The 25,809-nt window shown below is 47.1% G+C and overlaps 1 protein-coding gene and 2 non-coding genes across 3 annotated transcripts in view; 2 read left to right on the top strand and 1 right to left on the bottom strand.

Annotated features, from left to right (window-relative positions):
• atp7b (ATPase copper transporting beta) overlaps positions 1-22,971 on the bottom strand; it is a 61,004-nt gene extending 38,033 nt beyond the window's left edge. The window contains exons 1-10 of the mRNA XM_063211978.1: positions 22,504-22,971; positions 17,596-17,817; positions 17,164-17,216; positions 16,749-16,967; positions 15,235-15,905; positions 8,705-8,998; positions 7,613-7,776; positions 6,451-6,612; positions 1,258-1,340; positions 492-675 (exon numbers count right to left, since the gene is read on the bottom strand). Of these exons, the coding sequence (XP_063068048.1) occupies positions 492-675; positions 1,258-1,340; positions 6,451-6,612; positions 7,613-7,776; positions 8,705-8,998; positions 15,235-15,905; positions 16,749-16,967; positions 17,164-17,216; positions 17,596-17,817; positions 22,504-22,695 (2,244 nt within the window). The 5' untranslated portion in view covers positions 22,696-22,971. The remainder of the gene's footprint in view (positions 1-491; positions 676-1,257; positions 1,341-6,450; positions 6,613-7,612; positions 7,777-8,704; positions 8,999-15,234; positions 15,906-16,748; positions 16,968-17,163; positions 17,217-17,595; positions 17,818-22,503) is intronic.
• A 391-nt stretch (positions 22,972-23,362) lies between these two features.
• Positions 23,363-23,471, top strand: trnal-caa (transfer RNA leucine (anticodon CAA)). The gene is made up of 2 exons: positions 23,363-23,400; positions 23,426-23,471. It is a non-coding gene; the product is annotated as a tRNA-Leu (tRNA).
• A 433-nt stretch (positions 23,472-23,904) lies between these two features.
• Positions 23,905-24,016, top strand: trnal-caa (transfer RNA leucine (anticodon CAA)). Its single transcript has 2 exons — positions 23,905-23,942; positions 23,971-24,016. It is a non-coding gene; the product is annotated as a tRNA-Leu (tRNA).
• Positions 24,017-25,809: the final 1,793 nt, after the last annotated feature.

Genomic DNA, 25,809 nt, shown 5'->3' on the forward strand with positions numbered 1-25,809 from the left:
TGTCTGCATGAAAAATGTGAAGAACCACAGCTTTCTAAAAAGTTAAGGGGTTCGTACGAAAAAATAAACAAAAATATGAGAAACAACATATATGGAGCTCGTGGCACAACTCGAAGGGGATCGAAATATCATTTTAATACCGCCATTGGATTACATGCTACGATTTTCGGCTAAAAACGCCATTGAGGTCCCATGAAATCGGGGGAAGTGACGTCACTTTCAAGCTCTATTGAGAATGGCAGAAAGAAGCAGGTGTTTGCGCTCTGCCCTGCCTTACTTGACTAATCGAATAAACGGTGGCTGAGTTATACTGTGTCAACCTGTACCGGGTAGAAAAATGGCTCTACTGTGTACCCTCACCTGTACAGGTGTGCAGAGCAGGAAGAAGGCCAGGTTGAGGATGGAGAGGCTTTGCTGTACTTGTGCTGTGTACTATACAGTACCTGTTTGGGCAGGTGGGCAGGTAAACAAAGTGACTCTACTCTACGTACCTGGACAGGTGTGCAGAGCAGGAAGAAGGCCAGGTTGAGGATGGAGAGGCCGGGCAGGAGGTTCTGCTCGTGAGGCATGGAGCCGCCGTGGTCCTGATGCTGACTGTCCATCACCATCATGTAGATCATCAGCCCCATCACAGGCACCCCGAACACCAGGCTGAACAGGAACGACTGCTTCCACCTACACACACACACACACACACACACACACACACACACACACACACACACACACACACACACACACACACACACACACACACACACACACACACACACACACACATTATCATCAGGCCCATCACAGGCACCCCAAACACCAGGCTGAACAGGAACGACTGCTTCCACCTACACATATGCACGGACGCACATACACACACACACACACACACACACACACACACACACACACACACACACACACACACACACACACACACACACACACACACACACACACACACACACACACACACACACACAAGCACGCACGACAAGGGATTTATCACGCTGACAGCCTCAACACATTGTTATGTTACTGTTGTGTTCTTCTGTGTTTTTGTTAGATATTTGTATTTTTTTGTTTTTGTTTGATGTGTCTGTCTGTGTCTCGTGTCTGTGCTGCCAATTGGGCCAATGGGGATAATAACCAACTAACTAAGTAACTAACTAAATAAGTAACTAACTACCTAACTAACTAACTGTATGACATTATACGTAATAGTTGGAAATGAAATCTAGAGAAGAAAATATTCAAACTTGCTGCTGAATCTCTTCTCGATGATCCAGCGCGTCGTTCCTCCCAAATCCATCTCTCTTGACCAGGGAGGCCCCGAAACCCAGCGCCTAGAGAGGAGGAGAGGAGAGGAGAGGAGAGGAGAGGAGGAGAGAGGAGAGGAGAGAGGAGAGGAGGAGAGGAGAGAGGGGGAGGAGAGAGGAGAGGAGAGGAGGAGAGAGGAGAGGAGAGGAGAGGAGAGGAGAGAGGAGAGGAGGGGAGGAGAGGAGGGGAGAGGAGAGGAGAGGAGAGGAGAGGAGAGGAGAGGAGAGGGGAGGGGAGAGGAGAGGAGAGGAGAGGAGAGAGAGGAGAGGAGAGGAGAAGAAGAGGGAGAGGAAAGGAGAGGAGAGCAGGGGAGAGGAGAGGAGAGGAGAGAGAGGAGAGGAGAGGAGAAGAAGAGGGAGAGGAAAGGAGAGGAGAGGAGAGGAGAGGAGGAGAAGAGAGGAGAGGAGAGGAGAGGAGAGGAGAAGAAGAGGGAGAGGAGAGGGAGATGAGAGGGAGATGAGAGGTGAGGAGAGGAGAGGAGGAGAGAGGAGAGGAGAGGAGAGGAGAGGAGAGGAGAGGAGAGGAGAGGAGAGGAGAGGAGAGAGGATGGAGGAGGAGAGAAGATGAGAGGGAGAGAAGAGAAGAGGAGAGGAGAGGAGAGGAGAGGAGAGGATGGGGAGAGGACAGGAGAGGAGAGGAGAGATGAGAGGAGAGAGAGGAGAGGAGAGAGAGGAGAGGAGAGGAGAAGAAGAGGAGGAGGAGAAGAGAGGAGAGGAGAGGAGAGGAGAGGAGAGGAGAGGAGAGGAGAGGAGAGATGAGGAGAGGAGAGGAGAGGAGAGAAGAGGAGAGGAGAGGAGAGGAAAAGAAGAGGGAGAGGAGAGGAGAGGAGAGGAGAGGAGAGGAGAGCAGAGGAGAGGAGAGGAGAGGAGAGGGGAGAGAAGAGGAGAGGAGAGGAGAGGAGAGCAGAGCAGAGCAGAGGAGAGGAGAGGAGAGGAGAGGTATGTGAAAAAGGTTAGCACTAAGCATCATGTTTTAAGTCTATTTAAGCCAATTCACATCAGATTTCCCCTTTAAGCACATTGCGCTGCATGTCTTGTAGGTCTTATTCAATACATATACAGTTATTATTAATCCGCAAACCCCAAACTATTAGGAGAATAGAGCAGAGTAGAGTACAGTAGAGTAGAGTACAGTACCGTACAGTAAAGTAGAGTAACTTTAATTAATCCTTGAAACCCAGCGCCTACCAGGTATTAGAAAATAAAGTGTGTTAGTGTTATTTTAATCCTGGCCTCAGTCACTGCCCAATAAAAAGTGTGTTAGTGTTTCTTTAATCGTCCTCCTCCAGTACCTCAATACTCCTGATGATGTTAGTGTGTGTGTGTGTGTGTGTGTGTGTGTGTGTGTGTGTGTGTGTGTGTGTGTGTGTGTGTGTGTGTGTGTGTGCGTGTGTGTGTGTGTGTGTGCTCCAGAGTGCGACCAATTTGGTCGCATATGCGCCCATTTTTTTCGATGGTGCGCCTAAAAAATATTTTTAGGCGCACCGGTGCGACCAGCCATCAGTAGAACACAATCAATTACCAAACAACCATTTTAATGGACATACAATGAATAGTCATTCTACAGTAGTGGCCCATCATCACACAATAAAACGTGTCGATGCGGTCATTCCTTCAACTCCGCTGAACTACCGGTAGCTTTCTCCCCCTTCCTCGTTCACAGGCAGCCCGACGTTTCAGAATAGAATGTTCGACTTCGCTCAACTATCCGAGTTCACATGTGCCAGCGAGTTTTGTGTTCTCAACCAGGCGAGTTTTGCAATGGACGAGAGCGTTACAATCACGGTAAAAACAGCGAAATGACTCGAGGATATTTTAAACACGAGAGTCACAATCACGGGGAAAAACTAAATGCAGGGATTAAAGCAAAAAAAAGTCATCTGACTGAACTTTTTTACCGGTTAGGCACCCGATCGAGTATCACTCCGTAACCCTACGAAAACCAATGTAGCCAGGCTTTGCCCTCATAACGAAACATACACTGGTTTTATGCAAGGAATGGTGCCAGAGCCAGCACTAGGCATAGGCAGACAGGGCAGTCGCCTAGAGCAAAATAGACCTATGTCTTGAGGGCGCCAGTAATACCAGAAAGTGCCACAAAATCAGAACTTCAACCAACATAAAACTTTACACTTCACATTAACAATGAATATTCATTATACACTCAGTAGGCCTATATACACTCTCCGTATGAATGTACCTGTAGGTACTAGATCAGATGTGCTCAATCAGATGTAGGCCTACAATGCTATGTTTACATATGCCAATTTCTAAATACAAGAAAAAGGAAAGAGGGAAAGGGGGCAGGCCTAGGCCACCAGATGGACTAGAACTGGCCGAGAAAGGAGGGATAAAGGATATATCAGACTGCAAACATTGAACTGCAATTTGGGGCATGTTTTGGTTATTTCCTCTTATTTCTACCCATTGTTTATGAATTGTTCACAACATTATGCAGAATGGATTCACAATGAGTGTTGCTTCAAAATGGTCTAGCTGATATCACAGAATTATTGACTTGGAATTGCAATGCGTTGATACAGTGATCCCATTATGTTTTTTTTGTAGTAGTAGTAGTAGGCTATATTTTGTCTTTCCCATCAGAATGTGCAACTGAAAGCACTGGTGCGCATTGCTTGCAGTATTTCTGACTTTTAAAAAACAATGCACTGGTCATAGCAATCAGAGGGAGAAAACTAGTTGTTGGTTATTTTGTATGTTTTTCACTATTCATCCTGTTACAAATAACTTGACGTTTACGTTTACAAACAGGGTGCGGTAGTCTACCTCTTGTGTTCTACCGTTTTGAAAACCTATGGCTACCGGTACTTTTTTGCTTCTCGATGTGCGGTGACAGGCACACGCTTACCATTGATTTAGAAAACGTCCCCGATTCCTACACGCACCCGTGTTCTCTCCTACAAGCTGACACGACCCAGTCACAGACATACGTCTATCGTTTAACGAAAGTAACACACTTTCCCAAGCTTGTCGCGTAACTTTCCACTCGAATCAAGACAAATCACCCACCTATCAGTCCTGAGTGCGCAGTGCGCAAATAACTGAACTCAAACGAAGCGTATAGTCCGAGAAGATGGGCACAGACGTTGAGCCACTCAAAAACAAGCACACACACACACAACTGTTGCTGCACACTATTCCAGTTAGCAGAAATAGCATCACACAGTAGCCTACAACAAGCCTTGAAAGTGAAACAAACACCGAAACGGCATTTATTGACCATGAGTCCACCCATCAGAACACTGCTTCCCAGAACAAGACATAAAATATTGGCTCTGCCAGGGATAGCCTCCGTGACCCCTGTAAAATGCAACCCATTTTAACTTATTTCTTAAATATATATCGGCAACAACAAAGTGAATATGCTATGATTACAGATGAGACTGTAAATTGTCAGAAAGACAACTAGAGCTAGTTCTACACGTAGCTAGTCAAACGCGCTAAACTTTGAGGATGGAACGCATGGTATTACGCATGGTATATCCTAGCTAGCTGCCAATGATAGCCGTTCCATTGGGGCTATGAATAATGTTAGTAAAAGTCACAATGCTTAAAAGGAAAACCCTTCATGAAAAGGACATCATGCGCAGTCGAAGTAAACTATTCTTTTTTTCTAACTATCCGCCACGGCAGGTGCAATGATAATGGAAACGTGTCCTACCTTCTTCCAGCTATGCATTCCATGCATATGCATTATTAGCCCATATTGGAATATCAGTCCAACTCGTTTAATGATTGTCATTGCACTTTAAAGACATAGTATTACACTTATTTTCTTTTCTGCCATCAGCAACAATGTTGGCTATTTGTTTTTTTAATCTCTCGCGCTGCGCCGCAACTGAATTGTTGACCGCTCGTGTACTTTTTTTTTTTGGAACACGGAAGACGATGGCTCAAAACTACTGAGTGAATCTGTTGTATGACACCACTGGTGGTGGCGTCGTGTATAACTAAATCCGTACACCAAACACACCTTTCCTCCCCTTCTCATGACCAGGAGTGCTCTCGATTTGAGTTCAGTTGGAAAGTAAAATTTGTAAATTAATTGACATGAATTATAAGGACGGAAATCCGTCCAAACGAAAATCCAGTTGACGGAAATCCGTCATAGCGACGGAAAACTTTAATCCCTGTAAATGGCTTGAGCTGATATTAAACATTGCCACACAGAAACGCAGACGGGTGCGGATAATTGCCCGTTTCAGCCGCGTGCAGAGCTGGCCAAACAACAGGTGATGCGCTAGTCTGTCGGGACTTCTGTGAGAGTTTTTTGATAGCGACTAGGGCAGGCTACATACTGCCTATCAGTCGGCAAGGCATCGTTCATGCACCTCTAGAGCACGAGAGAGAGAGCGAGAGAGTGAGCGAGTGAGCGCACTAGTGCTGTCGTGTCTGTTCGTATCGCTTGCTAAGATACCACAATCATTATGCAGAGGGAGAGCGCTCAAAAGACAAAACCCAATTCACCTCAGATTCCACTGTAAACATAGGCTATGCTATTTGTGTCTAATGGTTTTAAAAATCATGACATTTTTAGTATATCCATCCATCCATCCATCTATCTTCATATTGTAACTCTGTGCTTGTGCCGTGTGCGTAGCCTTATTGCAGAAAAGGCTGGTATGTTGATCTTACTAGTCAAACACATACTGACTAAAAGCCTACTAATTTGGTCTTTTCTTCCAGCCAAACTGCTTGTAGCCAAGATGTGTTAGTTAGGTAGCCTACTGTCATGTCTTTAATAAGGAGCACATTTGGGAGACTAGCCTATAGCACATGAAAGGCTCCTGGTCTTTTAAAATATAGTAACAATAAAAAAAATAAAAAAATAAAAAAAAATAATAATAATAATGTTAATAATAATTATTATGTTAATAATAATTGTTGCTATTATTATTGCTATTGTTGTTATTTTTAAGGTGCGTTTGAGGTGCGTGTGTGTATCGGGTGGTGAAAACATTTGGATGCACCTAAATTTTGTGCTGGTGCACCTAAAAAAAATGTTTAGGCGCACCAGTGCAACCAGTGCAAAAAGTTAGTCTGGAGCCCTGGTGTGTGTGTGCGTGTGTGTGTGTGTGTGTGTGTGCATGTTTCTTCAATCGTCCTCCTCCAGTACCTCTATACTCCTGATGATGTCTCTGATCCCAACCACTTCCGGGTCAAAGTTCACGTGAGCCCTCTTGGTTGCTAGGGAGACGGAGACCTCGGACACCCCGTCAGTACGGAGTAGTTTGGTCTCAATGTTGTGGACACACGAAGCACACGTCATGCCTGTTACCTGGCAACACACACACACACACACACACACACACACACACACACCACACACACACACACACAGGAAGGGAGACATATCACTATCACGTCATGCCTGTTACCTGGTAACACAAACACACACAATACAATACAATACAATACAATACAATACAATACAATACAATACAATACAATACAATACAATTCAATACGAACTGCATTGATATAGCGCAGTATCACAACTCAAGTAGTCTCAAAGTCTTCAAAATACACATACACATATACATACACGTTCCCACATTCACACACCAGCTCTGGAGCCTGCCGTACGGCGCCAATTGTCCGGGGCTCATGTGAGAAAGTGCACACATGCACACGCACACACACACACTTTCCCCACATTCACACACCAGCTCTGCAGGTGTTCTGTCTATCTGACTTTCTTAAAGGTGTTATGTAAGGGTTAACGTTCGGCGAGAAGGTCGCTACCGTGGAATAGCAGCACGACAGAGAGAATCTTTAGACCCCGACGCGGAGCGGAGGGGTCTTGTTCTCTCTGAAGTGCTGCTACTCCACAAAGCGACCGACTCGCCGAAAGTTAACCCGCTTATTATATGGATATACTTTAGGACATTTCTTTAGGCATATTTAATGTGAAGTCTAGGCTATTATAGTTTTTAATGTCAAAAGATTGTTGCTGCGCAAAACAAAACAGTGCCGTTGTGGAACACCGCTAACAGCTAGGTAGCCAGGACAACAGGTGTTGTCTATCACAGCAGCTGATTAGAGTCTTGTTGAAAAGTCGCTTTAGCAGTGAAAAGTCTTGTTGCCATTGACAGCGGTCTGTTATAGACCAACCCGTCCGTTATCGAAAAATAACAGACGTGCGAACGTTGGGGAGCCCCGTTGAAATGAATGGAGCATTCGACCGATGACGTCACAACCATATACTAACAAATCTTAACACACAGGCACACACAAAACACACACACACACACACACACACACCCATACACACGTACGGTGAGGTCCAGTTGTCCATCTGTGGTTGGTCCGGTGTCCATGAGTGATGCTCCGAACCCCAGAGCTGATATGAGACGCGCCACCTCTACAGCATCCAGAACCGCCGGGTCATAACGGACCTCCGCCTTACCTCCCATCAGAGACACCAGCACAGACAACACTCCTGTGGACACACACACACACACACACACATTATTCAGCACCAACGTGTCATAATGCACGTTCGCCAGAGACCGACACACACCACACACACACACCCCTTGGCCACCCTGTTTCCCGCGCACCTGTGTGTTTGACTCTTCCCCTTTCTCACCTGTGTGTCTGCAGGCACCTTCCCCTTCTCACCTGTGTGTTTGACTCTTCCCCTTTCTCACCTGTGTGTCTGCAGGCACCTTCCCCTTCTCACCTGTGTGCTTGAGTAGTCTCCTCTCCCTTCTTCACTCTTAAATACTTTGACTGTGAGGGTTTGTCCGTTTGTGCAATAAAAACACAATTTATGCAAGGTGCGGCCTCCTTTTTGAAACACGGACCCCGCCCCTTTCTCACCCGTGTGCGTATTTGACTCCTCCTCATTCTCACCTGTGTGTTTGAGCAGGCTCCTCCCCCTTCTCACCCGTGTGTGTCTACAGGCTCCTCCCCCTTCTCACCTGTGTGTTTGAGCAGGCTCCTCCCCCTTCTCACCCGTGTGTGTCTACAGGCTCCTCCCCCTTCTCACCTGTGTGTTTGAGCAGGCTCTTCCCCCTTCTCATCTGTGTCTTTGAGCAGGCTCCTCCCCCTTCTCACCTGTGTGCTTCTACAGGCCCCTCCCCCTTCTCACCTGTGTGCTTCTACAGGCTCCTCCCCCTTCTCATTTGTGTGTTTGAGCAGGCTCCTCCCCCTTCTCACCTGTGTGTTTGAGCAGGCTCCTCCCCCTTCTCACCTGTGTGTTTGACTCCTCCCCCTTCTCACCTGTGTGTTTGACCACTCCCCCTTCTCACCAGTGTGTTTGACTCCTCCCCTTTCTCACCTGTGTTTGACCACTCCCCCTTCTCACCTGTGTGTTTGACCACTCCCCCTTCTCACCTGTGTGTTTGACTCCTCCCCCTTCTCACCTGTGTGTTTGAGCAGGTTCCTCTCGATGTTGGCCACGCATGAGGAGCAGGTCATACCGGTCACCCTGACGAAACACTTCTGGGCCGCCCCCTCTCCACTCCGCCCCCCCTCTCCACTCCGCCCCCCCTCTCCCTCTGCTGGCGGCCGGCCGAGGGGGGCAGTGGTGGTGGGGACTGCGGGATGCTTTGAGGTGCGTTGGGGTGCAGGTGTGGGGGGTTGGGACCCAGAGGGGAGAGAGCTGCTGCCGTTGCACTGGGGGCCTGCGGGCGTCCCTTTACCTGTAGAGGTGCTCTCTTCAAGCAGACAGGAGAGACACAATAGGGAAGTGGGGGTGGAAAAAACATTATTATTACTATTATTATAAGAAAAAATAATTTATGTAAATATATAAAACAACGGTCAATGTGCTGTAGAAAAACCTGGACAAAATCGAGGGGAAAGACAGTGTGACTAGCAGGTCTACTAGTCCTACCTCTATAAAATACATGGCAACTCCCATGTGTATTAGGGGTCTTACACACCAGGGCGGTAAAGCGTCGCGGAACGGCCGCGGTTTTTACCGGCGTCGGTGAAAATACATTGAAACATATCTGTCCTTACACACCAACCGTCGGTAGTCGAGCGTATTTGGAAAATAGAACTCGAGCGTATTTTTCACGCCGGCGACCGGCGGGGTCTCATTCAAATGAATAGCAAAGTAGCACGCTAGCTTTGGCTGTTGGGGGGGTTTTGAACAGAACTGGCCGAGCACGCCGACGCTGTCAGTGTGAAAGGCAGAGAAAAACACACCTGCCGAAACTAAGCAGAAAGGCCGCGTTCGTCACACGTCCGTTCCGTTCGGCTTTGGTATGTTTTACCCCTTACTGCAGTCCTACTTCAATAGAGAACACATGGTGAAAAGAGACAGCCAGTTCTCCCAGACCTCCTACAAAAGACATTGTGACTACTAGTCCTACTTCAATAAAAGTGCACTGCTGCAGTCCTACTTCAATAAAGACAGTGTGAAAAGAGACTGGCACGTCTACTAGACTATGTCTATAAAGACACAGTGCCTACCATAAAGACACAGTGCCTACCAGGCCTACTCCTTTGTGAACCGTGCCACCCCTAGTGACTGGCATGGCTACACGACTCTACCCCTAGTGACTGGCATGGCTACACGACTCTACCCCTAGTGACTGGCATGGCTACACGTCCACCCCTAGTGACTGGCATGTGTACACGTCCACCCCTAGTGACTGGCATGGCTACACGTCCACCCCTAGTGACTGGCATGGCAACACGTCTCCACCTCTTGTGACTGGCATGGCTACACGTCCACCCCTAGTGACTGGCATGGCTACACGACTCTACCCCTAGTGACTGGCATGGCTACACGACTCTACCCCTAGTGACTGGCATGGCTACACGACTCTACCCCTAGTGACTGGCATGGCTACACGACTCTACCCCTAGTGACTGGCATGGCTACACGTCCACCCCTAGTGACTGGCATGGCAACACGTCTCCACCCCTAGTGACTGGCATGGCAACACGTCCACCCCTAGTGACTGGCATGGCAACACGTGCCACCCCTAGTGACTGGCATGGCTACACGACTCTACCCCTAGTGACTGGCATGGCTACACGACTCTACCCCTAGTGACTGGCATGGCTACACGACTCTACCTCCATAAACTCATCTGACCTCACCTTGGTGTCATTTGGGTTTGACTGACCTTAACTACCTCCACACACACACACACACACACACACACACACACACACACACACACACACACACACACACACACACACACACACACACACACACACACACACACAGGACCACATTAAGACACAATAGTGTGCAATAAAGAGCCCATATAATCCTCTTTGAGGCTGGGAACTGTTCCAGAACTTACTGAGGGGCGCACACACACACACACACACACACACACACACACACACACACACACACACACACACACACACACACACACACACACACACACACACACACACACACACACACACACACACACACACACACACACACACACACACACACACACACACACACACTTCACATATACAGTACACACACATGCGCACACACACACACACACACGCACACAAACGCATACACATGCCCACACACACACACACACACACACACATGCACACACAAACACACACAAACACACACAAATGTGCGCACACACACACACACACACACACACACACACACACACACACACACACACACACACACACACACACACACACACACACACACACACACACACACACGCACACACACACACACACAAACATGCACACTTTTGAATCTTGCCTCTGTGCCTGTGTGACTCAGGAGAGCGACCCCTCTTTTTGTTGCCATGGAGATGAGTGTCAACATACTCCAGTCCATGCTCAGCTCAAATCAGCGCTCATCAGACAGCACTTTAGCCAAGGGCTACTTCAGACAACTGTGTAGCATTACCTCCGCCAAGGACGTTATGTTTTCAGTCGCGTTGTTTTGTCTGTCTGTCTGTCTGTCTTTTTGTCTGTCTGTCAGCAGGATGACTCGAAAGGTTATGAACGGATTTGGATGAAGCTTTGTGGAGTTGTTGGAAATTAACAAATAAACAAGTGATAAAATGTCCATGGTGATCAGGATCACGATGCGGAACCAGAACCTTTGTTAAAGATTCTTCACCATTGCAGGATAGGATGAATTTGGACATTTGAGTTTTTAACTTCACAAAAAGGAGGCAGAAAGACTTGTGTATCAGTCAAATGTTCTATCAAACAGCTTCCTTTGCAGAGGTCTGCCCTCTCTGAGTGCATTTCTAGTTTAGCTTCACATAGCCTAGCTGTGTATTCCTTTTAAACAGGGAAAGCTGATTGAGAAAGGTGTGTGCTTAAGAGTGAGATAGCTGCATGCAGGAGAGTCTGGCTTGTTGTTGTTAAGAGTGGCTAGCAATAGCATCACATGTTAAGTTCATATCAGTATTATTGAATTTGCACCATAATATTGACCTCTGTACAGCTGGACACATATCGTGACTCCGTCAAACAGTCTGGCGAAAGCTAAGAGGAATCCGTTTCAATGGAGATGGTCTGATCTTACTCTGCCATTTAAATTCATTGGGGCTCTGAATTCAAATTAAAACTCATATTTTGCTTTGGTTGAAAGCAAGCAGGTCCACTTTAAAGGAGACTGGGCCAAGTCTGACTGGAGCACACTGGATACGTTTTTGCTGTTATTTATTGCGGTGCAAGCATGACTAACGTTTTGACACAGCGCGGCTTCATCCTATTCAGTCATATTAGCCCAGTTTATGCGGGCCATTGGCCCAGGAACTTAAGGCCAGGAACTTAAGCCCAGCCCCTGTACCAGTTTATACTGCGGGCCATTGGCCCAGGAACTTAAGCCCAGGAACTTAAGCCCAGCCCCTGTACCAGTTTATACCGCTGGGCTAGGCCAGAACTGGGCCAAACCAAGAACTGTTGTCCAGGTAACAGGTCCTCCTCAACTGCCAGGGCCACCAGTTAGCCCTGGTGCTTACAGGTCATTTTTGAATGGGTTACCACGGCTACCATTCCATTTAGAATTTTCAGTTGGCCTGCAGTATAAACGCACCAGGAACTCTAGCCCTGGGCTTCAGTTCCTGGGCCCGGTTGCACAAAACACCTTAAGTTAAGTATTTCCCTTAAAGTCTGAGTTAAGGGTCCCCTAAGTGAAAGTCAGTTGCACAAACACCCTTAAAATTTCCCCTTAAGTTTTCCTTAAGGGTTTCCCCTTAAATATTTAAGAGTTTCCCTTAAAGTTAAGAAATCCCTTAAAATCGTTGCACAAAAGACCTTAACAACCAAGTTAAGGGAAAATATCTGAGGGACCGATATCGTCGCCTTAAGTCAGACATGGCTGAGTTTATGCACATTCAGCAACGTGATCAACGGATTCAAATAAGAGTTTTCCGCGACCGGGAGAACCCAATGGATAGGCACGCTTACCGACGAACCGTTAATTATTAATTTTAGATTTGATAGACAATCCATATAAGAATTATCCGACCGTCTCGAATTGGACCATGCTACAGGAGTTGTGCTCTCCCTGCCGTCTTGCAGCTGATGATTGCGCCAGGCACGGCACGGCGCCAGAAAATCAGCTTTGGATGGGCCAGAACATTTTTGGGTGGCACTTCATTAGACCTATAACATCAAGTCCTCATAACAAAACGTCTAATTTTTACTCGAATATGTGCGTAGCCTAGGCATATTCAGTGTTTCCTCATTGTGAAGATTCTCGGATGAAGTTATGGCCGCGGGGTTAGGGTAGCCCTTTCATTAATTTCCTCCCTCACAGTCTCGTCCATTGTCCCACCATCACCAAATGTTTTTATTGCCCTCAAACCCCACATTTATTTTGCATGCATGAAGATGACAATGATCAATGATCCTCGCTGTGTTAATTATGACACTGGAGTTGTTTGGGAGTTGTTTTAGGAGCTCGAAAATGCAGGTGAGACACACGGCACTTCTCCAGTGCTTGCGCTATAGCCTAGGCTATTATTATAATTCTTATAATTCGCATTACCGCTTGACACTTCCAAAACAACGCGGAAGAAACTAAAGATAAATGGAATGATATCACAAATACAAAATAATGCATGGGGAGTAGAGCCCACGTCTGCTAAGAGAAGAGAGGAGAACGTTTGGAGCGGTGCTTAATTTGTAAAGAGGGAGGTCGCGGAGCGCGGAGTGGCTCCGGTGAAGAGAGGCGGGCGGGGCACATGTTGCGAACAACGCTATGCTCAGGTGCTGCCTGCGATATCCCAAGCACCCGGCTCATGTAGGCTATGCATGCAAGAAGATGTCATTTCAACCGCAACAATGCGACGATCAGAGCACACAATCACACTTTGAACCACTCAAACACAGTCTATGCACGCACACAACTGTTGGAGCACAGTATTCCATAACCAGACATCTGGTTCGACAATTAAGCCATGGACATATGGTGTTGTTCCTTCCTCGCTTGGACCGCAAGGTTTTAAAAAAAAAAATTGAACTCCCCCACTGTCCTCTTCACCATATTTCTCGAGTTTATGGTCGCGGTGGTCTCTTCCATTGTTGCTGCTTCTTCGCGGCCGTTATTTGAGGGTTGAATTTGCTTTTTATTATGTTTTTTCTTTTGTTAAATTCCTCTAATAATACCACTTTCTCTTCCTCTGACCAGTTTGGCTTTCTAGCCTTACCATTGTCCATGTTTAGGCCTATAGATAAATAGCTACAGAATGGTTAACGATGTTTTGAGAAGAATATTCAAGAATGACTTAAAACGTTTCCTTGGAAACAATAGAATTCTACCGTTGTAAACTCTTCTTTACTGTAGTAAATCCATTAGGGCTTTCCCTTACCTAAGGGAAGGACTTAAGGCATTCTGTGCAACCCCCTTAAGTAGATCCCTTAGCTAAGGGAAAATGAGCCCTTAAGGGTCACACTTAAGGGAGAAAACTTAAGGTGTTTTGTGCAACCGGGCCCTGGGCCTAAGTTCCTGGGCCTAAGTTCCTGGGCCAATGGCCTGCAGTATAAACTGGGCTATTGTGCTTTATTAACATGACTGTTACAATATAGTGTCGCAAAAGCATACAAAACACAAAAGTGTGAATAGTGTTACCTTAATCAATCAGTAACGCACTTCGCGGGTGAGTTCCGTGTCACCACTGTGTCACCACTGCTGATTGGCTAAACAGTGAGCGAACCATTTCGCCAAACTATGTGCAGAGCCAAAATCTTTGAGTGGAGTACATAGGATGGCGTCGCCTGGCAAATTTTGCTGTACCTCCCATGCCCAAACAAACAAACGAAAAGTAAACTCTCAACCCCCAGCGTGGCCTCGAAGCCCATGGGGGTGCGGGTTCGAATCTGTCCTGGGTCTTTTCCCAACCCCACTCTGTCTTACACACTCACTGTCCTCCAGTCATACTGGGGTACATAAGTCTCCATCCCTTCCTGTCGCCTCATGGGGCATTTGGAGTAAAATGAATATATATTTATATATTTTTTTTAATTTCTATATATATTTTAAATATATATTTTTTCACATTTCTGAAAATAGGGGCCCAAAAGGGTGCGGGGCCCACCCTGTATTGCCCGCTATGCCAGATGGCCAGGGGCCCAAAAGGGTGCAGGGCCCACCCTGTATTGCCCGCTATGCCAGATGGCCAGGGGCCCAAAAGGGTGCGGGGCCCACCCTGTATTGCCCGCTATGCCAGATGGCCAGTCCAGCCCTGCTTAGGTGCTCCATAAAGGACCGAAAAAATAAAAACATGAAAAGAAGAAAAGAAGAATCTGAGAGCGGTCCACCTTCACTTTCTAAGATGCGGGTTAAAGGCCCAAAATTCTTACAAACAAACAAACAAACAAACAAACAAACGTTAAACTCTCCCCTCCCGCCAGTGTGGCTTCGAAGCGCATGGGGACACGGGTTAAAAACCCCAAATACTTCCAAACTTCTAAACAAACACTAAACTCTCACCTCCTGCCAGCGTGGCTTCGAAGCCCATGTCCTCGACGGCCTCCCTCAGCTCCTCCGCACTGGTCAGCGAGGGGTTAAAGGTCACGGTTCCCTTTTCCTCCCGCAGCGAGACGGAGATGGAGAGCACGCCGGGTCGCGGCGACAACATCCCTTCAATACCCTGCACACACGACTGGCACGTCATCCCCGATATCAAAATGGTGGCGGTCTCCGTCCTCCCTGAGGTCAAAATGGTGTCTGTGGCGGCGGCGCTATCCTGCAGGTGGTCAACGACGTCTAGCGGCGTGGAGGTCAGGCACTGGGAGTTAGGGGTCGTCTCTATGGAAACCGCGTTCCCGCCAGTGGCCAAGTGTTCCGTTGGCATGGTGAGGAGGAAGCGTCCGGGCGGCAGGCCCTCCACCAGGCCCTTGACGGTCTCCAAGGTGAGGAGGAAGCGTCCGGGCGGCAGGCCCTCCACCAGGCCCTTGACGGTCTGCAAGGTAACCAGAGAGGGGTTGTAGGTCAGGTCCATGCGCTTGGTTTCCAGGGAGACCGTGACACCGCTGACGCCCATCAGGCCCGCCACGTGCTCTTGGATGTTCCGCACGCACGACCCACAATGCATCCCTTCCACCCCCAAGATGGCCGACACCTCTCCTGCGCCTGCAGCTGCTGTGGCGTCCCCCAGGCTCCTGGGAGCGGAGAGAGAGAGACATGTGGCTTTAGTCTTCAACTAGTTAAGTCTTTAGCGAGACACTAAATGATACCTACATGTCTTCTAAGCTCCTGGGAGAGGTGAGGGAGAGGGGGGAGAGGTGAGGGAGAAAGAGACATGTGCTGCAGGGCTTGACATAATGCTGGTGAAACATGGCTGGGACTTTTCAGTCATAATTTCAGTGGCACTACTAGCCAACTTGGCAAGTAGTTTATTCCTCGGTATGACATATCGGAGTAGCCTGCCCTGCATTCTGTTGTTTGCCCCTTGTGTATCAATTGTTCGCATTTAAGTTCAATGAAAATCCGAGTAACTAAGTACTACATATTACATTTATTACATAAGCATTAGGGCTGAAACGATATTGTATGGAATCGAGAAATCGTGATACACACAGTCACGATACTGTATCGTGATACAAGGAGGCAGTATCGTGATACGCCCTGTCAAAGTTCTGTTTCCCTTCAGTCCAGAAAACAACCACATGATATGATGTGATGGTGCTTCCAATCATCAAATCAGTTTTTTTTATTTATTAGCAACCTCTTGTAACCTATTCTACCTATAAACGATCATCAAAAAGAGGGGTGTATCAAACCGTAAATCAAAAATCGTGATACGAACCGAATCGTGAGTTGAGTGTATCGTTACAGCCCTAATAAGCATTCTACTTACTGATTCCGTTCCGGAGCGTTGAGGGAGGGTGTCATGGTGTTGAGGGAGGGTGTCATGGTGTTGAGGGAGGGTGTCATGGCGTTGGGGGAGGGTGTCATGGCGTTGAGGGAGGGTGCTGTGAGGGTCTCGTTGCCGCCGCCGCTACTGCTCGTCGCTACTGCTCGTGCTCGTGAGCGTGGCGTCGAAGCCCATGTCCTCGATGACCGCCCGCACCTCCTCCGCGCTCACACGCCCCGGGTCAAAGGTCACCGTGGCCTCCTTGTTGCCTAGCGACACCTGGACAGAGGCGACCCCGGGCAGCTGGCCCACGCGACCCTCAATGGAGAGCACACACGACTGGCACACCATGCCCTCCACACGCACACACACACACACCACCTGGATACACACACACACACACACACACAGACGTCATAGTCAATACATCATACTATACACACGACTGGCACACCATGCCCTCCACACGCACACACACACACACACACACACACACACACACACACACACACACACACACACACACACACACACACACAGACGTCATAGTCAATACATCATACTATACACACGACTGGCACACCATGCCCTCCACACGCACACACACACACACCACCTGGACACACACACACACACACACACACACACACACACACATATATATATATACATAATCATAATCAGTACATCATACTATATCCACACACACACACACACACACACACACACACCCTGGACACAGACACAGACACATACACACACACACACACACACACACACACACACACACACCACACACACACACACGCACACACACACACACACCACCTGGATACACACACACACACACACACACACATCACCTGGACACACACACACACACAGACACACACACACACACACACACACACACACACACACACCACCTGGACACACACACACACACACACACACACACACACACACACACACACACAACACTTGACTTGACTCACCTGGGCAGGTGTGTGAGCTCCAGCGGTGATGAGGGGGTCCCCTCTCTCCCCTGTGCCCCCCCGCGCTGCCTCTCTGGCGACGGCTGCTGTGAGGCGTTCACAGGGGCTGCCGGGCACGTAGGCAAAGTTATCCACGCCCGCCTTAGGGGGCGGAGCAAAGTTATCCACACCCGCCTTAAGGGGAGGAGGCAGCCGGCTGGGGACGTGCACACCGCCATTCTCCTGGGGAGGGGAGAGAGCCATAACCAGACAACAATAACAACAACATAACCAGACAACAATAATCACAACATAACCAGACAACAATAACCACAACATAACCAGACAACAATAACCACAACAACAAAGTTAACCTTGAGGTGGAGGTAAATCATCTAATAGAAGGGCCTGGAGTACTAGTTACGTAAATGACACCTATTAGTTACGTGACACATTTTTTAGGGGGGGGGGGGGGGGGGGAACGCGGCACGCACACTGCCATTCTCCTGGGGAGTGTTCCAAGAACATGGTTAAGTGATAAAGCTGGCTAGGTAAACTTGCACAGAGTGGGGCATCTGCTGATAGATAACCAATAGGTGTCGTTTAGTAAAGAAAATAAGGACTCCAAGGACTGAAAAGGACTGGCCGCGCATGCTGACGCCGCCTGTGTGAAAGGCCGAGTTGAACACAATGCCCGATACTTGGCAGAAAGACAGCTGTCTTGAGAGCGTCCACCACGCTCTTGTGTGGCCTGATGGTTAAGGAGATGGACTTTAGATCAGAGGGTGGCAGTTGGTTCAAGTCCCATCCTTCCACTACATGCCTGAAGTGCCCTTGAGCAAGGCACCTAACCCCACACTGCTCCAGGGGACTGTAGCCAATACCCTGTACCAAGGCACCTAACCCCACACTGCTCCAGGGGACTGTAGCCAATACCCTGTACCAAGGCACCTAACCCCACACTGCTCCAGGGACTGTAACCAATACCCTGTACCAAGGCACCTAACCCCACACTGCTCCAGGGACTGGAACAAATACCCTGTACCAAGGCACCTAACCCCACACTGCTCCAGGGGACTGTAACCAATACCCTGTACCAAGGCACCTAACCCCACACTGCTCCAGGGTACTGTAACCAATACCCTGTACCAAGGCACCTAACCCCACATTGCTCCAGGGACTGTAACCAATACCCTGTACCAAGGCACCTAACCCCACACTGCTCCAGGGACTGTAACCAATACCCTGTACCAAGGCACCTGACCCCACACTGCTCCAGGGACTGTAACCAATACCCTGTACCAAGGCACCTAACCCCACACTGCTCCAGGGACTGTAACCAATACCCTGTACCAAGGCACCTAACCCCACACTGCTCCAGGGACTGTAACCAATACCCTGTACCAAGGCACCTAACCCCACATTGCTCCAGGGGACTGTAACCAATACCCTGTACCAAGGCACCTAACCCCACACTGCTCCAGGGGACTGTAACCAATACCCTGTACCAAGGCACCTAACCCCACACTGCTCCAGGGACTGGAACAAATACCCTGCACCAAGGCACCTAACCCTACACTGAACCGGGGACTGTAACCAATACCCTGTACCGAGGTACCTAACCCCACACTGCTNCAGGGACTGGAACAAATACCCTGCACCAAGGCACCTAACCCCACACTGCTCCAGGGGACTGTAGCCAATACCCTGTACCAAGGCACCTAACCCCACACTGCTCCAGGGACTGGAACCAATACCCTGTACCAAGGCACCTAACCCCACACTGCTCCAGGGACTGGAACCAATACCCTGTACCAAGGCACCTAACCCCACATTGCTCCAGGGACTGTAACCAATACCCTGTACCAAGGCTCCTAACCCCACATTGCTCCAGGGACTGTAACCAATACCCTGTACCAAGGCTCCTAACCCCACATTGCTCCAGGGGACGGTAAAGTACTGTAAGTCGCTTTGGATAAAAGTGTTCAGCTAAGTGTCAAAAAAAAGGATGTTTGCCTTAAAGGGGTATGCCACTATTTTGGGGCATAATAGAGTTAAAATCGCTGGCCAGGGTTTATAAAGGTGGTAAAGTGTCTTATTTTTCATGTCAGCCGTTGTCTTGCTTTTTGACAAGTTAAAAGAGGGAGCATGTCGCTAAGCTAGTGAAAGTCAATGGATCCGTGTAGCATGCTACATGCCACAGTGATGCATTGACTTTCACTAGCTTAGCTACATACTTTTATCACCTTTATAAACCCCAGCCAACTGTAGTTTAACTGTATTAAGCCCCAAAATAGTGGCATACCCCTTTAATGAAAAGTTAAATTAATGAAACCGGAGTGCTACTGTTTCCTCCTCTTCTTTTTTGATATTTACTACTACCCATAAAGACTAAAGAGCACCTGTGTTTACGATTTGGATCCTTGTAGCGCTTCCATTTTCCCTTTTTTTCCTGTAATGTAATGTAATGTAAAAGCTAAGTGTAGTGCAATGTAATGTAATGTAATCTCTGATGAGGATAAAGAGATAAGTGTAATGTAATGTAATGTAATCTCTGATGATGAGGGGGAAGAAAAGATAAGTGTAATGTAATCTCTGATGAGGAGGAGGATGAAAAGCTTCCCCTGGGCTAATCTGCTCTGTGCTTAACAGGGTTTGACTTCACATTTCAGGGGAGGACTCGACTCGGCATCAAAGACTTTCTCATGGTGACTGTTCCACCTCGTCATCACATGACCCGTCAGGTTCAAGAGGGAGGTGTGTGTGTGTGTGTGTGTGTGTGTGTGTGTGTGTGTGTGTGTGCGTGCGTGCGTGCGTACGTGTGTGTGTCCGAGGGGAAGAGGGATTGCAGCCACAGGTCCACAGGAATGAGTGGTGCGCAGAAGTCTGTGTGTGTGTGTGTGTGTGTGTGTGTGTGTGTGTGTGTGTGTGTGTGTGTGTGTGTGTGTGTGTGTGTGTGTGTGTGTGTGTGTGTGTGTGTGTGAACTGTGGATAAGTATAACAATGGTGTGTGTGTGTGTGTGTGTGTGTGTGTGTGTGTGTGTGTGTGTGTGTGTGTGTGTGTGTGTGTGTGTGTGTGTGTGTGTGTGTGTGTGTGTGTGTGTGTGAAGAAGGTAAATGATGGTCAGGATGAGAAGGCACATGGTGCAGAACAATGCTCCAACATCTGTCCCGTCCACACACACACACACACACACACACACACACACACACACACACACACACACACACACACACACACACACACACACACACACACACACACACACACACACACACACACACACACACACACTGTCCTGTTCTGCCCTAGTTCATCTTTGCTATTCTCTTTCTTTGTTTTTGCAATAAGTGTTTAAGTTACTCAGGTGATCATTAACAAGTTACAACCAAACAACAGCAGCAGGAGACACCTTTTGTTTGAAACATATAGGCCTTCAGAACAGATACCCTCGTTTGAAACATATAGGCCCACATAACAGACACCCTCGTTTAAAACATATAGGCCCACTACATAACAGATACTCTCGTTTAAAACATATAGGCCCACATAACAGACACTCTCGTTTAAAACATATAGGCCCACTACATAACAGACACCCTCGTTTAAAACATATAGGCCCACATAACAGATACTCTCGTTTAAAACATATACAGAACAGACACCATCTAGTGCTCGCTATTGAGGACATACAGTAGGCTGTAGCATTAGCGTCTTCATATTATTCAAAGTCAAACTTCTTGGTTGACTGATGGGTTCACTGTTTGTGGCTTAACTTAGAAATGGCTCTCTAATGTAAGACACTAACCAGTGATCTGTAAAGACCAAAAACCCACCAAATAAACCCAATAGCAGGTGTGTGTATTGCATATTGAAAGCCCCTGTTATCCCAATTGCATGCATCTCCTGAGATTCTACAGTGGTGTATAGGCTACGAGCTACAATGGCCTACAACAGTGGTTCCCAACCTATGGGTCGGGACCCACCTTATGGGTCGCCAAAGATCCACAGGGGGTCGCAGAGCCCTCTTGATTTTAAGGGGTTTCATTTTAAATATATATAGCCCATGTTGAATAAAAGACAAAGCATTTAACTAATAAATGCATAGAAGCAACAAATTGTAAGTGCTACATTAAACATTTATTCTATGTTTGACCAAAGACGAATTGAGGAATAAAATAACTAAAATGAGTTTTCGCAGGAAACAGAGGGCATCTTGTGACACGCATCTCGCGTGGTTGGGTCACCAAAGATTACAATAGTAAAAACATGGGTCCCTTAAGAAAAAGGTTGGGAACCACTGGCCTACAACAAGTGTCAGTCGTGAGTAGGCAAGTTTTGGCTGTTTAAAAGAAATGTCCACATGACAGTCAGTAAACTTTGGACATGTAATTACACTGGAGGGGCTGAGAGGTGATCAAAGTACACTAAAAAAAACAACCAACAGCTGAGCTAGTTCACCAGAGTAACTTCAGTTTTCAGCGTGTGACACAGATGTCTATTACATGTAATAGAGCATGTTTAAGAATGGCTATGAATTCATATTTTTAATCGAAGTTAAATCTCACCAGCGAATACTCACTATCAGTCAAAGTGGCTGGTATAAAACACTATCAGTCAAAGTGGCTGGTATAGTTTATTTTCTACAAGCCAAGCTGAATTTTCACCAGCATTTGACTCACATTTGATTTGGAATCCTGCATCCAAGCACGATTAACAAGCTATCAACAATAGGTGTAATTTTAGGTGGGGGTGGTGAGGTGAGCCTAGCTTGTCCAGAACACTTTTTCACAGATATACAAAAAATAGCATAACCAGACACTTTGCCTGTTAAGTCTCCTCCAATTTCTAAACCAAACCTATATATTTGCTATCAAACCTGACGTCATCGCCTGCGTAATACAGTAGGCTATTGAATGAAACAATACCTCGAGTGGCTCTTGCCCGTTCTGCAACGGTACCGCGTCAGGTCTCGGGATATGCTCCCCAAACGCGGCTGGAAAGCCGGCAGGTGGACACTCCACCATCCCCACATGCTCCACCACCGCGCCATTGGCGGAGGAAGAGGGATACCGACTCAAACTGTTCAGAGACTTCACGCTGGATGTAAACTTTTTCATTTCTGTAACGAGTTAGTCCAGGGTAGGCTATTCACTCGCTGTCATACGAGAAACAGTCCGGGCTATTCTGTGAAGTCAGTAACAGATAAAGGTAACTGGAAGTTCTCCACTCCACACTCCACAAACCCGTTCCAGCTGAGTCGCGCATCGGGACAGTGGTCTTGTGAGCTCGAGAGACCTACTTCTCTGTGACTTTAAACGGGGCTCGTGAGTGCGCGCTGCCTGCCCTCGTTCAGCCTTGTGAAATCAATGCAGATTTAGCACCTATCCATACTTCAACACGCGCCCGCACCACGCGGACCGCTGCCAAACGTCATGTTTTGGTAAATGATTGACAACAGCAGTCTACCAGCGCGCATACAAGGGTAAAGCGTGAACGTGTCTTCTTTTAAATGGCCTACTAACTTGTTACAAAAGTAAAAAAAAAAGACAATTAAAAAAAAACGCACAACCACTTTTGTCTCCAATAATAGCAGTCCTATTGCTGAAACCTGGAATTTACTATTAGCCCTATAGTCTATTAAAGCTCTAACTGAGTTACAGGTGCAGTCTGTGTAAAGTAGGCCTATTTAATTTATCTATTGTTGCCTGGGCTACTTAGTAGTCTTAATGAAGTTTTTATTTATTTATGTTGACTGTACACACGTTAATTTCTTCTGTTCTGTATGTCAGGATGGCCGAGCGGTCTAAGGCGCCAGACTCAAGGATAATCACCTTACCCGGAAGGGACTTCTGGTCTCCGAATGGAGGCGTGGGTTCGAATCCCACTTCTGACATGAGGTTTTTGAGCGTCAGTCCCTCTATGTCTCCTGGCGCTATGTCTCGTTATTCATGAAAACGCTGCCTGCTTTCTACTCTTTCTAGTCACGATATAGGTAGGCTACATGCACACCTATTCCCAAGTGTGTATTTGGTTTGGAAAGTGGTCGGGGAAAACGTCTGGGGTTCATATTTTTGCAATGTATTTGAGTGAAAAAGTGGTGGTGAAATAATAACTCGTAAAATAATCATATAGCCTAATGGAACACGTGGTAGGCTATTAAGTTTCCAAATATCTGAGGGGCATTGAAGTAAACTAACAGTTAGGAGTGCTGACTGTCCTGTCTCCTTTATTTTACGGAATGAGAACAGTCGCTCTTAACTTTTGTTGAGTTGCGCGCTTCACTACTGCAAACAATCAAATACACAAATGGCGCCTTCACTCGGCATGTCAGGATGGCCGAGCGGTCTAAGGCGCCAGACTCAAGGCTGACTACCTTCCATAGCACATGGGTGTTCTGGTCTCCGAATGGAGGCGTGGGTTCGAATCCCACTTCTGACATGACTTTTTGGTCGCTCGCTCTCACCACAGAATGAATATTTCTGACATCCACTGACACTGAAAGCATATCGCGAGAACTTGGCAACACCAATGAGCATTTTATGCACCTACTGTACAGAACACGTTGCATTGCATTACTTTGCATGTGGCTGGCTACGCACAGCTAGCAGCACATGCTAATAATCAGATACCGGTATCAGAATTTCTTCCATGCTCGGTGATACCGGTGTTTTTGCCTGTGCTTTTACAGAACGAAGCAAAGTATTTTTGTTTTATTGTGTACAACGCACCAGTCTATTCTTCTCATGGACGAATAAGAACACAGCTGCTTACCCAAGGAGGAGGAGGATGAGAAGGGCATCTCTGCACTGGCCAAGTAGATCCGTACATCCCGCTGCCCTGAAAGGGAGACAACAAGGCAGACACACAGCAGCCAGCCGCCGGGTCAACTTAGCAAATGGCCGGCCAGTATAATTCACAAAAGACCACTTAGACTTAGTTAAGTCGAATGACTCTTTGCCCAAAATATGCGGATCTGACAAAACACATGACAGTCAGTCACACAAATCCAATTGTCAGTTTTTGGCACTCAAGTGTCTGTCTCATCCGGTCCCATCATCTTCCCGCTATGAATTCATGACCACTGGCCAGCAGTGTTGTTGTGGATGACACAGCGGGCACACAGGAACCTGTCTAGGTTGTTTTGGCTCATCAAATTGTGCAGTATAGAATGCTATTTATAAAAAACAGTAGGACTATGTCTTTATGGCGGTAGGCTAGGCTACTCCACAAAATATTGTCAGCTATTATAGCTGATGTTTTTGTACCCCCCCCCCCCATAAATAAATAAATACATAAAATAAAATAAAATAAATAAATAAAATAAAAAAATCATACCTGAATACACATGGAACACAGGAAACAATTACAAAATGTTGTATATGTGGATTCATTATTCTTAGCCTACTCTTCTTATAGAGGCACATACACACATTTTTGAAACACATCAGCATAGTTTTCATTTATTTTGCTTGTAGCCTATTCGGGGCGTGGCTACACCTGCAGTGCACGTGGACGTCGTGTGTCTAATTAGAGAAACCGCGGCAGATTCTTTCATCCATCCCTGCACGTGAAGCCGAAAACTAAAACAGCAGGAAACGATAGCGTGAAGCGTTGCTTTGCTTGGCTGCAAAAGCACGTTTAGTAACAGTGTAGTAGACTACCCACCCGATGGCGAACTTCTGCAATGACTTTTTAATTAAAGACATTCGACCCGGGACCAAAAACATTAACATTGTGTTCATTGTTTTGGAAATTAGTAAGTGACGGAGATAATTGCCATTTCCTCGCCTTCTCTCTCTGGCTTTTCTAAAATTGTAGGCCTACGCCAATCGACGTTTTGTTGAAACAAGTTGACTTAAAAAAACAACCCCTTTTATTTTCATTTGAGAACTGCTTGAAATCCATGGAACAGCTCAGACCCACACTGCCTCCTACCGGCCACTTGGAGAATATTCCAAAGCGGCATGAGGCCGCCTAGTGGCACATGCATGCGAGAGAGAAGGGCCTCTGACTGAGCCAGTAATTAACTCTAAGAAGAAGAAGAAAACATCCCAATAAATGGCATGATGGGGTTTCCCCATAAAAGTCTAATTTCAACAATTGATTTATATTTTCTTGAAATGTATTCAATGTTATTCTGGGAGTGAAATCCAGTTGCTTTTTTGACTAATATGAATAATGAAGCTGAATATCCACAGAGAAATGTAGGCCAATAGCGTCTACTGCTGCTG

This window comes from Engraulis encrasicolus, chromosome 12 (genome assembly GCF_034702125.1).
Source record: "Engraulis encrasicolus isolate BLACKSEA-1 chromosome 12, IST_EnEncr_1.0, whole genome shotgun sequence".
In the NCBI taxonomy this organism is placed as follows: Eukaryota; Metazoa; Chordata; class Actinopteri; order Clupeiformes; family Engraulidae; genus Engraulis; species Engraulis encrasicolus.